Raw genomic sequence first — 17,532 nt, forward strand, 5'->3', positions numbered from 1 at the left:
CCTCTCAAGTCATCCTCAGAACGACCACTTGAGGGAAAGCCTGGACGTCCTCTCGTCATCCCCAGAACGACTCCACTTGAGGGAGAGCCTGACGACCTCTCAAGTCATCCTCAGAACGACCACTTGAGGGAGAGCTGACGTCCTCTCAAGTCATCCCTGCCAGAACGACCACTTGAGGGAGAGCTCTGGACGACCTCTCAAGTCATCCTCAGAACGACCACTTGAGGGGAGAGCTCTCCTCAAGTCATCCTCAGAACGACACTTGAGGGAGAGCCTGACGAATCTCAAGTCATCCCCAGAACGACCACTGAGGAAAGCCTGACCACAATCACGACCTTGACACAACCACAATCATTCCCTTGAAAACAACCACAATCACGACCTTGACAACAACCACAATCACGACCATGACAACAACCACAATCATTCCCTTGAAAACAACCACAATCACGACTTTGACAACAACCACAATCACTCCCTTGAAAACAACCACAATCACTCCCTTGACAACAACCACAATCATTCCCTTGACAACAACCACAATCATTCCCTTGACAACAACCACAATCATTCCCTTGACAACAACCACAATCACGACCTTGACAACAACCACAATCATTCCCTTGAAAACAACCACAATCATTCCCTTGACAACAACCACAATCACTCTCTTGACAACAACCACAATCACTCCCTTGACAACAACCACAATCACTCCCACGAAAACTCTCCTCACTCCCCACATGACTCCCACTCCCCACTCGAGGCACAGGAAGGGTACTTGAGGGCGGCGATGACGTGGCAGGAGCGACACCCGGACTCTTCCCCGACTCAGTTCACTACAGGTGAGTCAACTTAACCTAACCTAACCAAACCTAACCTAACCTAACCTAACCTAACCTAACCTAGAGTGTGATATGTGTGTATGTGGCAAATAAGAGACAACGTGTTCGTATCCCCTCATCCCAGAGTGTGTGTTCGGCTACGACTTCGACCGCACGTACTTCGAGGAGACAGAAGCGACAGAGATGGGGTGGGCGTGTGGGGAGGTGGGCGCCATACAGCAGGTCCTACACGCTGCGATGTTGGGCAACCTCTTCGGCTGTGTTATCTACGGGGCGCTGGCTGATAAGTGAGGTGGTCTGTCTGTCTGTTTGTCCTTGTGTTGATTTAGTAGAGAGAGGGAGGAGAAAGGAGGTCTGGGAAAGGAAGAGGAGGAGAGTGGAGACCTAGGGAAGGAAGAGACGGTGGAAGTGAGGGAAGAGAAAAAGAGGGAGGTCTGGGGGGGAGGAGAGAGCAGGCCTGGGGAAGGAACAGGAGGAAGACGAGAGGAGGAGGAGGAAGAGAATGAAGAGGAGGAGCAAGGCTAATTTATCAGACTGGGAAGAGGAGAGCAACAACATATCATCTATTACCTTAAATTTGTATGTTTCAGTTTTAGTATAGTTAACCATTACCGTTTTCTTTGTTTCCCCAAGAATTCTTATAATAGAAAACGATATAAGACGAGAAAAAAATTGAGGGTAAACTTCGATACATCTCGTAACATATGGTAAATTGTCGCATCCCATGACCTCTCACATACCAGAACCCCTTCCTTTAAACACCTGGTACTTCACATATACACCTGGTCTCTCTCTCACAGGGTTGGAAGACGCCTGGTATTTCTACTGCTGGCGCTGAAGGTGGCGGTGCTGGGTTCAACTTATGTGTTCCTGAAGGAGATGTGGGTGGTGCTGATGGTCCGTTTCCTGGTGTCGATGGGTCTACCTGTTCTCTACCAGATTGTTATTATTTCAGGTAAGGAGAGAGAGAGAGAGAGAGAGAGAGAGAGAAAGAGAGAGAGAGAGAGAGAGAGAGAGAGAGAGAGAGAGAGAGAGAGAGAGAGAGAGAGAGAGAGAGAGAGAGAGAGTCAAATATCAGAAAAGAAAAATAGGATAAAAAATAAATAAAAATATGTACAATGACAAGAACAAGAGGAAATGTAAGACGGAGAAGAATAGGAAGAGGAGGAGGAGGAGAAAGGAGAAGGACGGGGAGTAGGAAGAGAAAATAAATCACCACCACCAAGAATAACATACAATGACTAACCAACTCTCTCTCTCTCTCTCTCTCTCTCACAGCCCTGGAACAAGTCCGAGATGAACACCGTGGGATGGTCACCTCACTCTCGTCCATCTGCTTCTCAGTGGGTCAGTGCCTCCTGGCTCTGGTGACCTGGCTTACAGGACACTGGGTCAAGCTGGGTCTGGTGACGAGCGTTCCGGCACTCCTCGCCCTCGTCTACATCAAGTAAGTTTGGTCTTGTTTGTTTTAGGTCTCCGTCAGGTATGTTTTCGCGTCTTCGTTAGGTGGGTTCTCTCTTCTGCGTCAGGTGGTTCCTCTCTGCGTCAGGTGAGTTCTCTCTGCGTCAGGTGGGTCTTCTCGTTTCCGTCAGGTGAGTCTTCTTGTCTGCGTCAGATGGGTCTTCTTGTCTGCGTTAGGTGGGTATTCTTGTCTGCGTCAAGTGGGTCTTCTCGTCTTCGTCAGGTGGGTCTTCTCGTCTTCGTCAGGTGGGTCTTCTCGTCTTCGTCAGGTGGATCTTCTCGTCTTCGTCAGGTGGGTCTTCTCGTCTTCGTCAGGTAGGTCTTCTCGTCTTCGTCAGGTGGGTCTTCTCTTGCCCGTCAGTGGGTCTTCCCGTCTTCGTCAGGTGGGTCTTCGTCTTCGTCAGGTGGGTCTTCTCGTCTTCGTCAGGTGGGTCTTCTCGTCTTCGTCAGGTGGGTCTTCTCGTCTTCGTCAGGTGGGTCTTCTCGTCTTCGTCAGGTGGGTCTTCTCGTCTTCGTCAGGTGGGTCTTCCATGGTGTTATTTTATTCATCTATTTATCACAATCGTCACATACCACAATCTCTCCCTCCCTCACTTGTTACCTTCTTACCTTTCTCCCTCCTCCCCCTCCTTATCTCTCCCTCCCCACCTCCCCTCTCATCTCCCCACGACCCACAAATCCCCCTACTACAGTCACCTTCTTCCCCACAGGGTCATTGAGGAGTCCCCAAGATGGCTGGTGGCCCGGGGTCGTCTGGAGGAGGCGGCGAAGGTGTTACTGAGGGTGGCTAAGATGAACCGCCTCGCTCCCACCCATCGAGACGTTCTGGCCAGGTTACATAAGGTACTGAAGGCGTAGTAGTAGTAGTAGTAGTAGAAGTAGTAGTAGTAGTAGTAGTAGTAGTAGTAGTAGTAATAGTAGTAGTAGTAATAAATGGAGTATATTGTGTATATTGGGGAGGCTGAGGCAAAAAAAAAAAAAAGTAGTAGTAGTAGTACTAGTATGTATGTATGTATGTATGCATGTATGTATGTATGTATGTATGTATGTATGTATGTATGTATGTACGTATGTATGTATACCATCTCTTTACACCTTACTAATCCTCTCCTCTCCCCTCCCCACCTCCCCTTAGGCCTGTGGACACCCTCTGGATTCGCCCCCCAGGACACAGAGATCCGGCAGGGAGTCCAACGCCTGCCTCGGTATCCTTGGACTGTTGACTCTATATCCTCGACTCTGCTACCGCACCGCTCTAGTCACTGTCTGCTGGTGAGTCATCTGGTCTTGGTGAGTCAGTTCAGAGAGTCCGTTAAATGATTCATGTTAAGAAATGACAATAAACTCCTTCTCTTCTCCGTCTCACCCCCAAAAATAAACCCCTTACCCCCTCACACCCCCTAACCCCCCTCACACCCCCTTAACCCCCCTCACACCCCCTAACCCTCACACCCCTTAACCCCCTCACACCCCTTAACCCTCACACCCCTAACCCCCCTCACACCCTCTTAACCCCTCACACCCCCTAACCCCCTCACACCCCCCTAACCCCCCACCCCTTAGCCTCTCACACCCCTAACCCCCTCACACCCCCCTAACCCCTCACACCCCCTAACCCCTCACATCCCCCTAACCCCCCCTCACATCCCCTAACCCTCACATCCCGGCCACACCCCCCTAACCCCTCACACCCTTAACCCCTCACACCCCCCTAACCCCCCACACCCCCTAACCCCTCACACCCCCCTAACCCCTGTACCCCTAACCCCCTCACACTCCCCCCTAACCCCCTCATACTCCTTGGGTCCCCCTCACACTTCTAAATCTCCTCACACCCCCCTAACCCCTTGAACATCTCTTTCCCCAGGACGGTAAACCTCATCCTATACTTCAGCAGCACCATGAAGTATCCTTACGTCTTCGAGAACCCCTTCCTAGGATGGTTCTGCACCTCGGCCATGGAAATCCCGGCCAATCTCCTCGTCCTGGTTCTACTGCGCAAGATAGGACGGCGCCCTCTACATGCTGGGGTCATGAGTCTCTGCGCCGCTGCTCTACTCTGCGCTGCGGTCGTGTTGGCTTTTGGTAGGGTATGGTGGGTGGTAGTGGGTGGTGGTGGGTGGTGATGGGTGGTGGTGGGTGGTAATGGGTGGTGGTGGGTGGTAGTGGGGTAGTTGGGTGGAGTGATGGATGAGGAGGAGAGAGAAAGAGAGAGAGAGAAAGAGAGAAAGAGGGAGAGAGAGAATCACACCACAAGATGCTAATTCTACCCATCCTTCCGTGTGTGTATATATATGTGTGTGTGTGTGTGTACTATATCCCCCCTCCCCCACACACACACACACACACCAATCCACCCTCTGTACACATACCTACTCACCTGGGGCACTACACCACCATAACGCCTGAGAAATCCTTTGAAGTCTCCCCTCGTTCCTTAATTAAATCCACCAGAGAAAATGGTTCCTGAATAACATTTTACAAAAGTCGTACATTTCCTTCTATAGTTTGGTATTTTTTTTATAGATGAAAGATGTGATACTGTGTGAGTGTGAGGGTATGACTGTTATTATTGTTGTTGTTGTTGTTGTTGTTGTTGTTGTTGTTGTTGTTGTGGCTGTTGTTGTTGTTGTTGTTATTAGTGTGTATTATTGTTGTTGTTGTTGTTATTATTATTGTTATCATCTCACAATTTCATCCTAAGATTAGACACCCTACCTAAACCTAACCTAATCTAACCTAACCTAACCTAACCTAACCTAACTCAACCACCTGGAGAAAGAGAGAGAGAGAGAGAGAGAGAGAGAGAGAGAGAGAGAGAGAGAGAGAGAGAGAGAGAGAGAGAGAGAGAGAGAGAGAGAGAGAGAGACACCCCGGCTTCAGCCTAACCAAGAGGACTCACCGCTTCATCACACAGGTAAACAGACCCGTAGTAATATAGTATTTCCACAGGTAAACACTGAAAGAGAACACCCAGTCGTACTTCAGGAGGTGAGGTTAAGTTAGGTTAGGTTGAATCCCTATCCAACACTCCTTCCTGCCCACAGTAACTCCCTCCTTCATCTCACCCTCACACTCCCTCCCTCACCTCACCCCTACACTACCTCCCTCACCCCCACACTCCCTCCCTCACCCCACACCCTCCCCACCCCACCCCCCACACTCCCTCCCCTCACCCCAAACCCCACACCACCTCCCTCACCCTACCCCACACTACCTCCCTCACCCCCACACTCCCTCCCTCACCCTTACACTCCCTCACTCCCTCCCTCACCCCCACAGGTTACGGCGAGAGACACAGAGGGGTGGCGGCGCTGGTGTTGGTGGCCAAGTTCTGCACCTCCATGACCTTCCTGGTGATCTACCTGCAGGCTGCCGAGCTGCACCCTACCCCCGTTAGGACCTGCGCTACCGGGTTCGCCTCACTGATCGCCCTCACCTGTAACATCTTCAGCCCCAGTATCCTGACGATGGTGAGTGGTGAGGGTACTGGTAGCCAATCACAGTGTAGCTTTCACATTCGGTAGCCAATCATAGTGTAGCTTTCACATTCGGTAGCCAATCATAGTGTAGCTTTCACATTCGGTAGCCATTCACCTTATACTTCAAATCCAGTAGCCAATCACAGCGGAGTTTTCACATCAAGTAGCCAATCACGGTGCACCATTCAAATCCAGTAGCTGTGATTGGCTTCTGGATTTGAAGGCTCTACTGTGATTGGCTACTGGATTTGAAGGCTCTACTGTGATTGGCTACTGGATTTGAACGCTCTACTTTGTTTGGTTGCTGGAATTGAACGGTCTACTTTGATTGGTTGCTGGAATTGAACGGTCTACTATGATTGGCTACTGAATTTGAACGCTCTACTGTGATTGGCTGCTGTATTTGAGATCCCAATTAAGATATAATTCACATAAACGTAAAATACAATAATTCATATTTTTTTTTACATATTTAAATACTGTATAACACACCCCCCCCACACACACCCCCCAATCACACCCCCCACAACCCACACCCCACCCACACCCCCAACCCCACCCCACCACCCACACCCCACCCACCCCCAACCCACACCCACCCACCCCACCCACACACCCCACCCACACCCACCCCACCCACACACCCACACCCACCCCAACCCACACCCCCCACCCCACACACCCACCCCACCCACACACACCACCCCACACACCCACACTCACCCACCCCACCCACACCACCCACCCCACCCACACCCCCCACCCACACCACCTACCCCCCTGCACCCACACACACCCCACCTACCCCCCCAACCCCACACCCCACCCAACCCACCCCACACCCACCCACCCAACCCCAACCCCAACCCACACACCACCCAACCCCACACAACCCCCAACCACACCAACCCACACCCCAACCCAACCCCACCCACCCTCCAACCCCACCCACACACCCACCCCCAACCCACACACCCCACCCACACCCACCCACCCCACCCAACACACCACCCACCCCACCCACACCCCCCACCCACACACCACCCACCCCACCCACACACCACCTACCCCCCACCCACACACCCCACCCACACACACTCACCCCCACCCCCACCCACACACACCACCTACCCCCACCCACACCCCCCACCCACCCTCAAACATACTAATTCTTCCTCCTTCATCACCTCCTACAGACACATCCTTGGCAAAGTTACCTCCTGATGGGGTGCCTGGGATGTGCTGGGGTCCTCTCCGCCGCCCTACTACCGGAGACCAAAGACCGGCCCCTCCCCCAGACCTTGGAAGAAGCGGAGAACCTCACTAGAAGGCCAAAGGTCTCCAAGGATGAAGGCAGGAGAGGAAGTTTGGAGGTTGATTTGGTCTCCAAGTCCTCATTAAGTGATCCAGCGTCTTCAGTGTTAAAGGCGACAGACGTGGAGACTAATATATAGGAGATATATGGAGACTAATAGGAGACACATGGTAGATAAAATTTCAGTTACCCCAGATGCCGTTTTCTTTAATTTTTTTTTACCCGAGTTAAAGAAAACGAGATGCGGAGGCTAACTTATTTCAAGAGTCATGATATGGTTTTTTTTTCACCTTTAATAATGATAAAGAAAACGGGTCATGGAATAGACGTATTGTAAGACCCGTTTTCTATGGTTTCGAAACATAAAAGAAAACGTATTGGAGGATAGACTCATCTTGTTAGACATGAGGACCCGTTTTCTATGACTCCCAAACACTAAAAAAAATCGTATTGGAGGATAGACTCATCCAGATACTCACAAAATCAATTTCTAAACTTCACAATATGTCACACTAGTACAAGAGTCTCCACCAGACACACAAACACACACATATATAAAACAGAATGAGTAAAATAACCCTTAGTACCCAAGTCAATAAGTGATATAATCCTTAACACACGAATAATATAACAACAAAACAGAATGAGTAATATAACCTTTAGTACCCAAGTCAATAAGTGACATAATCCTTAACACACGAATAATATAACAACAAAAATGCAATAATAAATATAATGTATAATAATAGGCATAAATAAATACATACATACATACATATATACATACATATATAACTCACATGTATGAATTATAGACATGGATCAAGTATATAGGGCATAGTAATATAGAGCATAATACAATATATATATAACTAGAATTAAAAATTATATTAAGTCAAATAAAATAATATGGTTATAGAACATAGTGGTCATATTGATGGGTTTTCTTTTATACTGAAGGAGTTTTATATTGTAAGTTATTGAATAAAATGTATGGTATAATGTTGTGTTTTATTTACTGACAGACAGACAGACAGACACAGACATACACACAGATGGACAGACAGACAGACACACAGACACTCAGACAGACAGACACACAGACACACAGACTTTATTACGCACTCCATGTGTGTGTGTGTGTGTGTGTGTGTGTGTGTGTGTGTGTGTTTTCATATTTATGTGTTTGAAGGCACATTCTATTCGACTCATATTGTATACACTCATGTAAATATACACACACACACACACACACACACACACACACACACACACACACACACCAGCGAAATATTCTCAGTATAAATATATTTCTTGAATATTAAACTTTCTTTTTCATTAAAACTTGACAGCTGTGGCGAGTAAAACAGGTCGCTATTTGTTTGTTTGTTTGGATCTCTGTTTTTGTTTGTTTGTCTGTTTGTTTGGATGTCTGTTTATTTATTTATTTATTTTAAGTTTGTTTAGATGTTTGTTTATTTGTTTTTTATTTGTTTATTGTTTGTTTGGATGTCTGTTTTTGTTTGTTTGTCTGTTTGTTTGGATGTCTGTTTTTATTTGTTTATTGTTTGTTTGGATGTCTGTTTTTGTTTGTTTTTGCTTGTTTGTCTGTTTATATGTTCTTTTAGCTTTGTGTTTGTTTATGTTTGCTCGTTTTTTGTTGCTTGGTTGTTTCAATTTGTAATGTTGTGTGTGTGTGTGTGTGTGTGTGTGTGTGTGTGCATGTTTGTTCTATGTATGTTTGTGTGTTTTAATTTACGTTTGTGTTATATCTATATACCTGTATGAGAGAGAGAGAGAGAGAGAGAGAGAGAGAGAGAGAGAGAGAGAGAGAGAGAGAGAGAGAGAATGAGAGAGAGAATCGTTAGGCTTAGAGACATAGATGGATAAAGAGAGACCCAGAGACAGACAGAGAGATAAAGCAACAAGTGCGAATGAAAGTGATAAAAAAAAATAAAGAGGATAAACCTAATGTGTGTATGTATGTACGTATTCTCCGAGTATAATGTGTACATGAATGTATTCTGGTGAGTCTTATGTGATTATCCAGAGCTATAGTTACATCATTAAACTCTACGGTATTCTCACCCCACGTTTCACTATAGTTACATCATTAAACTCTACGGTATTCTCACCCCACGTTTCACTATAGTTACGTCATTAAACTCTACGGTATTCTCACCCCACGTTTCACTATAGTTACATCATTAAACTCTACGGTATTCTCGCCCCATGTTTCACTATAGTTACATCATTAAACTCTACGGTATTCTCGCCCACGTTTAACTATAGTTACAATATTAAACTCTACGGTATTCCTCGCCCACGTTTAACTATAGTTACACCATTAAACTCTCGGTATTCTCACCCCGTTTTGCTATGAATTGCATCATTAAATTCACGGTATTCTCTCGCCCCACGTTTAACTATAGTTACATCATTAAACTCTACGGTATTCTCGCCCCATGTTTCACTATAGTTACATCATTAAACTCTACGGTATTCTCACCCCACGTTTCACTATAGTTACATCATTAAACTCTACGGTATTCTCGCCCCACGGTTCACTATAGTTACATCATTAAACTCTACGGTATTCTCGCCCCACGTTTCACTATAGTTACATCATTAAACTCTACGGTATTCTCGCCCCACGGTTCACTATAGTTACATCATTAAACTCTACGGTATTCTCACCCCACGTGTCATTATAGTTACATCATTAAACTCTACGGTATTCTCACCCCACGTTTCACTATAGTTACATCATTAAACTCTACGGTATTCTCATACGTTTAACTATAGTTACGTATTAAACTCACGATATTCTCACCCCACGTTTCACTATAGTTACATCATTAAACTCTACGGTATTCTCACCCCACGTTTCACTAGTTTACATCATTAAACTCTACGGTATTCTCTCACCCACGTTTCACTATATAGTTACATCATTAAACTCTGATATTCTCACCCCGTTTCCTATAATTTACATCATTAAACTCTACGGTATTCTCGCCCACGTTTAACTATAGTTGCATCATTAAACTCTACGGTATTCTCGCCCCACGTTTAACTATAGTTACACATCACATTAAACTCTACGGTATTCTCACTTACGTTTCACTATAGTTACATCATTAAACTCACAGTATTCTCACCCCACGTTTTACTATAGTTACATCATTTCATCTCTACGGTATTCTGCGTTTCACTATAGTTACATCATTAAACTCTACGTATTCTCACCCCACGTTTCACTATAGTTACATCATTAAACTCTACGGTATTCTCGCCCCACGGTTCACTATAGTTACATCATTAAACTCTACGGTATTCTCGCCCCACGGTTCACTATAGTTACATCATTAAACTCTACGGTATTCTCGTCCCACGTTTCACTATTAATTACTACGGTGTGCGTTAATTACACCGTGAAAATCCTCTATTTACTGGTGTGTATAGAGATCAAAGTTCGTTATAAAGACGGGATAGACAGATAGACAAACAGACAGACACAGACATACAGACAGACATAAAATATACACCCATATATAGCCAGATCCAATTTTCCCTCACTGACTGACACACACACACACACACACACACACACACACACACACACACACACACATACACACACACACACACACACACACACACACCTTACTAATTCACTTACTTACATGCAGCAGCAACTCTCCTGTGTACATCCTTAGGAGCAGTCTATATTTATTTGTGTGACGTATGTCTGTGTGTGTGTGTGTGTGTGTGCATGTGTGTGTGTGTGTGTCTTTCCCTCCATCTCAAAGTATTCCCTCATCACCCAATTTTTCCTTCCATTAAGCTTATTTCCCTTCACATTGGCACACTCATTTCCCCACACACACACTTTCTTCCCCTATATTTTCCTACTTTTACCCTTAATTTTTCCCCTACTTTATTTCTTACTTCCCCAGGACTTAAATGTTAGTTTTAACACAAGGACGAAGACTTAACCCCTTAAAGACAATAATTTAAGCCTGTGTACTGATAATAGTAGATTAAATAGTCATAATACTACTACTATTACTACTACTACTACTACTACTACTACTACTACTAATAATAATAATAATAATAATAATAATAATAATAATAATAACAATAATAATAATAATAATAATAATAATAATAATAATAATAATAACAATAATAATAATAATAATAATAACAATAATAATAATAATAATAATAATAATAATAATAATAATAATAATAATAATACAATAATAATAATAACAACAACAACCCCCAAGGGCCTCAGGAAGTACTACAGAAGGTGGAGTGTTCCCGAGGTATACGCTGTCTCTTAGCATGGCCACAGGAGGCATTACTACACTTTGTTTAGTCCCCGATCTCACGTCTCCACCAACGCCCTATCGTCTCCATGACCTCGACTACAACACGTGAGGGAATATAACCTTCAGTTCGTGCTTTGATCTCCTCTTCAGAACTACTACTGCTGCTGCTCCTTCTGCGTCTAGCCTTCAGGATAGGTTATTCGCTCCTACTCAATTTCATCTCAGGTAATAAATTCTCATCCAGTTTTCTCTTCCTGGGTTTGGTCCGCCAACATCGTCCATCAAGATCCTAGACCAGATTGTGACATATTTCAGTCGCTGTGTCTATGGTAGGACGGTATTTGGGTATAACGTGCATACAGTCCTTAGCCCAAAGTTTTAAATCTTGGTCCAGAACCCCTAAGTACTCAAACACAAGCGTGATCATAATACCTACTTAATATATCTGAGCCTTCTCGTCTACTGGATGTCTATGGAATAATTCTGGAGCGTATAACGGCAGCCAACTAGTCTTGCCCCATGGGAAAACATAACCGAATTTTTTAGCCAAACCGAAATCGATCAGAGTCATTATAGGACCATTAACCGTAAGTTCAACAACGATATTATTAGCTTTTAGATCATTATGAGCATAACCGGCCTTAATTATACCACTAAAAGTCTCTAACAACTGAACTACGATACTCGCTCCTTCCCTCTGAGATAATTGCTCCTCTATCAACAAGGTGTCTAAGGTCTTCCCGCCATAAACCTAAACAATGGCGGGTTCTGGCAGTAAACAAACACCCACAAGCTCGGCGATCCCCTTTACCTTATGGTCTCTGGCTAACGTAACCATAACCTCTGCTTCGTTGACCACCTCCTCCCACAGCATTGACCACGAGATCCTTTTACGCTTATTCATGATTTTCACACAGAGAGACAAACCACTAGGAACTTAGATCAAATAGCAATTAGCATAGGAACCCCGGCCTAAGTACTTCCCACAGCGACGGGCTTCTTCTACATAATAGGCCGTTAGGTGTTTTATCCCACACTGGTCGAGACGTTAAAGAGCCTCCCTATAGTCCTTAACTATATCTTGCTTGAAAGTCGACTTGTTACTCGATGTCGAAGCTCTAGCTGACATGATTTTAAATACTTCAACAAATAAAACCTATATATATATATAAAATACTATAGCTTAAGTTAGCTTTGGAATCTTAAATAAGGTAAAGCTATATATTGCATAGAAATTTATTGATGTTATATTGAAAATAGGTTGGAACTGGTAGTGGTGAGTGTGTGGTGGTGATTGTGCAGTGGTAGTGTGTGGTGGTGATTGTGTAGTGGCGAGTGTGTGGTGGTGATTGTGTAGTGGTGAGTGTGTAGTAGTGGTTGAGTGTGTGGTGTATGGTAGTGGTGATTGTGTAGTGATGCTTGTGTGTGGTAATGTGTGTGTGGTAATGAGTATGTGGTAGTGGCGATTGTGATAGGGGTGATTGTGTGGTAGTGATAATTGTGGTGTAATAGTAGTAGTAGTAGTAGTAGTAGTAATAGTAGTCACAACGCACCCTATCTATATATATATATATATATATATATATATATAAAACAAAAAGTATGTCTGTCTGTCTGTGTGTCCGCACGAGAATCCTTGAAACTACTTTACCGATCTGTAGTGATGATGGATGGTGTTATATGTAGTGATGATGGATGGTGTTATATGTAGTGATGATGGATGGTATTATATGTAGTGATGATGGATGGTGTTATATGTAGTGATGGTGGATGGTGTTATATGTAGTGATGATGGATGATGTTATATGTAGTGATGATGGGTGGTGTTATATGTGGTGATGATGGATGGTGTTATATGTAATGATGATGGGTGGTGTTCTTTGCAGTGATGATGGATGGTGTTATATGTAGTGATGATGGATGGTGTTATATGTAGTGATGATGGACAGTTATATGTAGTGATGATGATGGTAACAGTATGTAGTGATGATGGATGGTGTTATATGTAGTGATGATGGATGGTGTTATATGTAGTGATGATGGATGGTGTTATATGTTGTAGTGATGATGGATGATATTATATGTAGTGGTGATGGATGGGGTTATATGTAGTGATGATGGATGGTCTAATATGTAGTGATGATGGATGATGTTATATGTAGTGATGATGGATGGTGTTATATGTAGTGATGATGGATGATGTTATATGTAGTGATGATGGATGATGTTATATGTGGTGATGATGGATGGTGTTATATGTAGTGATGATGGATGATGTTATATGTAGTGATGATGGATGGTGTTATATGTAGTGATGATGGATGGTGTTATATGTAGTGATGATGGATGATGTTATATGTAGTGATGATGGATGGTGTTATATGTAGTGATGATGGATGGTGTTATATGTAGTGATGGATAGTGTTATATGTAGTGATGAGGGATGATGTTACATGCAGTGATGATGGATGGTCTTATATGTATTGATGATGGATGGTCTTATATGTAGTGATGATGGATGATGTTATATGTGGTGATGATGGGTGGTGTTATATGTAGTAATGATGGATGGTATTATATGTAGTGATGATGGATGGTGTTATATGTAGTGACGATGGATGATGTTATATGTAATGATGATGGATGTTGTTATATGTAGTGATGATGGGTGGTGTTATATGTAGTGATGATGGATGGTGTTATATGTAGTGATGATGGATGGTGTTATATGTAGTGATGATGGATGGTGTTATATGTAGTGATGATGGATGGTGTTATATGTAGTGATGATGGATGATGTTATATGTAGTGATGATGAGTGGTGTTATATGTAGTGATGATGTGTGGTGTTATATGTAGTGATGATTAGACAATAAAATAATGACAGTTTAATGCTAAAAAAATATATACTTGCTGTACCGTTGTAGTGAAAAACATGGTGGAACTTACATACACCGTTAATGAACTATTGATGGAAGAAGAAGTTTTTTGGACTGAACAGTGAGATAATGTGGAGCCTCCCGGAGGGTGGCGTCCTACCGTGGCCAAGCGAATGAACCGCCCGGAGAGCGTTGTTTCTGCGAGTATTCAACTAAACACAATAATTCACGGACGAAAGGACGCACTCACTAACACATGCACGGACACATTCACGGACGCAAGGACGCACTCACTAACACATGCACGGACACATTCACGGACGGACACATTCACGGACGCAAGGACGCACTCACTAACACATGCACGGACACATTCACGGACGCAAGGACGCACTCACTAACACATGCACGGACACATTCACGGACGCAAGGACGCACTCACTAACACATGCACGGACACATTCACGGACGCACTCACGGATGCATGAACAAAGCCAATTAACACGTACCTGAAGCTTGTGGTGTGTTATGGTCCCTCGATGAGCTGTTAAATAGTCACTTACCTGTAATAAAGAAATACACTAATTAATATCACCTGCCTGAACACCTGAGACATTTATTAAACACAAAAACATCACATTCGTATTAATTTTTGTTTTTTATTATTTATTTTTATTTGAAATATAAGAGAAAAATACTTAACATCAATTTTCATTCATATTTCATTCAATTTCTTTCGTTTTTCTTCGTCTGTTTTCATTCTATGATGTTATTAAATATCCTAAGTGATGCATAATTCTTAATGGCCAAAAAGGTGATTAATAATAATTTGTATTTTTTTAGTCATTAGGAAAACTTTGGCATCATTATGGATTTTCTTTTTAATTTTTCGTGTCTATTTATATTTTTTCTTAATTGGTTAGCTAATTTATTCTGTTATTTTATGTTTAAATTTTCATTATGATAATTGTAATAATAATAATAATAATAAATACCGAAAACCAAAAAAACAGATCCTGAATACCGAAAACCTGAGCAACCGACCCTGAATAGCTAAAATTAAATGGATAGGAATAAGGAAAAATAAAGGTGATCTAACTAGACCCTCTTAATCCAATTTGCATTCATAATAGTTGCAAATTATATTACTATCTTCCCTTCTGTGTGTGTGTGTGTGTGTGTGTGTGTGTGTGTGTGTGTGTGTGTGTGTGTGTGTGTGTGTGTGTAAGGAGAGACTTAGCCATTCCTAAACCGCCTGCTCTCCCCTCCCACCTCTCTCTCTCTCTCTCACCTAATACCGTCCTCATCTCAGGTGTGTGTTAAGGTGATAATAGAATGGTGCAAAAATTAAGATTAGATGATAAGAATATGATTGGATGGTGACAATTGAAGACAGAATGATTGTATCGATATGTGGAGGTGAGGATTGTAAGAAAATCTGGTCCTGATTGTGTGGAGGACTGGGGGATTAGAGAGAGAGAGAGAGGGGGGGGGGGTCTCAGACTCTATTTCAATAATAAATGTATCACTCTAATTACTACTTATAGAGATGGCTCGTGTGTGTGTGTGTGTGTGTGTGTGTGTGTGTGTGTGTGTGTGGATGAATCTAAACAAATGCCAGAATATAAACACAAACACAAAGTCTCTTCACAAAACTCTCTCTCTCTCTCTCTCTCTCTCTCTCCTCTCTCTCTCTCTCTCTCTCTCTCTCTCTCTCTCTCTCTGTTGTCCAGGCAGGTAACAAAGGTTTGTTTACGACAGGACCAGATGTGAGAGTGTCACCCAATATTCATTATTATTGTTATGTGGTGTAACGATAATCCCGGCACAGTACCGGGAGAGAATGGAAGAAGCAGGGGAGGAGGTAAAGGAGAAAAGGACTGGAGTAGGATATGGTTAGGTTAGGTTAGGATTGGTTTGGTTTGGTCAGGTCACAACACAGATCACATTTACAGCAAAAGAATTAATGAACGTTAGTGAAATACTACAAACAAAACAACGAATTTGTTTTGGCCTCGTTCAAAAGGCAGAGCAGAGCTGACAGGTCGAGGCCGCCGCGTTCACCAAGAGCTCCAAAAACAGAATCTAACTCAATAGCGAAATTTATCATATTTACCACGAACCATTTCTCTCTCTCGCTCTCTTTCTTTCACTCTCTCTCTCGCTCTCTTTCTTTCACTCTCTCCTTCCTCCCCCCTCCCTCTCTCTCTCTCTTATCTCTCACATTCAACTCGTAAACGTTTATATCATATATATATTAATGTATACTATATGAAGTTAAGCCCTTGTAGTCCAGATTAAATACGACTGATTTACGGATTTCTTGTGTCAATACGGAATGGCGTCACGATTTGGCGCGTCAAAAGCCTTTTTCATATCCATTTCACTTGTCAACAAATACACGATAATATTTTTTGTTGTGTGTGTGTGTGTGTGTGTGTGTGTGTGTGTGTGTGTGTGTGTGTGTGTGTGTGTGTGTGTTCCTCGTTCTTTACACCATTGATCACGCTCGTCACCTTCTCTGTTGTGGTTGGTTATACCAACGATACTCAAAGCCCATTTTCTTCATCTATAAAACACACTGTAGGTTACGTTAGGTTAGGTTAGAGTAGGTTACGTTAGGTTAGGTTAGGTTAGAGTAGGTTACGTTAGGTTAGGTTAGGTTAGAGTAGGTTACGTTAGGTTAGGTTAAAGTAAGTTAGGTTAGGTTAGGTTAGAGTAGGTTACGTTAGGTTAGGTTAGGTTAGAGTAGGTTACGTTAGGTTAGGTTAGAGTAGGTTAGGTTAGGTTAGGTTAGAGTAGGTTAGGTTATGTTAGGTTAGAGTAGGTTAGGTTATGTTAGGTTAGAGTAGGTTACGTTAGGTTAGGTTAGAGTAGGTTACGTTATGTTAGGTTTCAGTAGGTTAGGTTAGGTTAGGAAACGTTTACAAATATTCTACAGCTCTATATAATAAACCAAATGACTTTTTCAACTTAATATTTACTTAACACTTAATACAGGGAAATATTCTAATGACATAACTAAAGGTAAAATAAAGATCAAGGAGTTAGTTGATATTACATATTTAACTACTTAAATATGTAAATAAGATCTCAATTTTCTTTTTATTCCCGTTTTCTATTACAGGGGTGACTGTAAAAGATAATGAACTCTCAGAAGATATATTATTATTACGAGGTCTTAAGATAGAATCCATCTTTGACTCG

The 17,532-nt window shown here is 43.0% G+C and overlaps 1 protein-coding gene across 1 annotated transcript; it reads left to right on the top strand.

Annotated features, from left to right (window-relative positions):
* The first annotated feature begins 642 nt into the window (after positions 1-642).
* LOC121869597 (organic cation transporter 1-like) lies at positions 643-8,078 on the top strand. The gene is made up of 9 exons (XM_042371042.1): positions 643-845; positions 970-1,132; positions 1,646-1,800; positions 2,124-2,292; positions 3,017-3,149; positions 3,442-3,578; positions 4,174-4,391; positions 5,589-5,779; positions 6,985-8,078. The coding sequence occupies exons 1-9, from the start codon at positions 794-796 to the stop codon at positions 7,240-7,242; spliced, it is 1,476 nt and encodes a 491-aa protein (XP_042226976.1). The 5' UTR covers positions 643-793; the 3' UTR covers positions 7,243-8,078.
* The last annotated feature ends 9,454 nt before the right edge of the window (positions 8,079-17,532 follow it).

Source organism: Homarus americanus, unplaced genomic scaffold, assembly GCF_018991925.1.
Source record: "Homarus americanus isolate GMGI-L3 unplaced genomic scaffold, GMGI_Hamer_2.0 scaffold23578, whole genome shotgun sequence".
Classification (NCBI taxonomy): Eukaryota; Metazoa; Arthropoda; class Malacostraca; order Decapoda; family Nephropidae; genus Homarus; species Homarus americanus.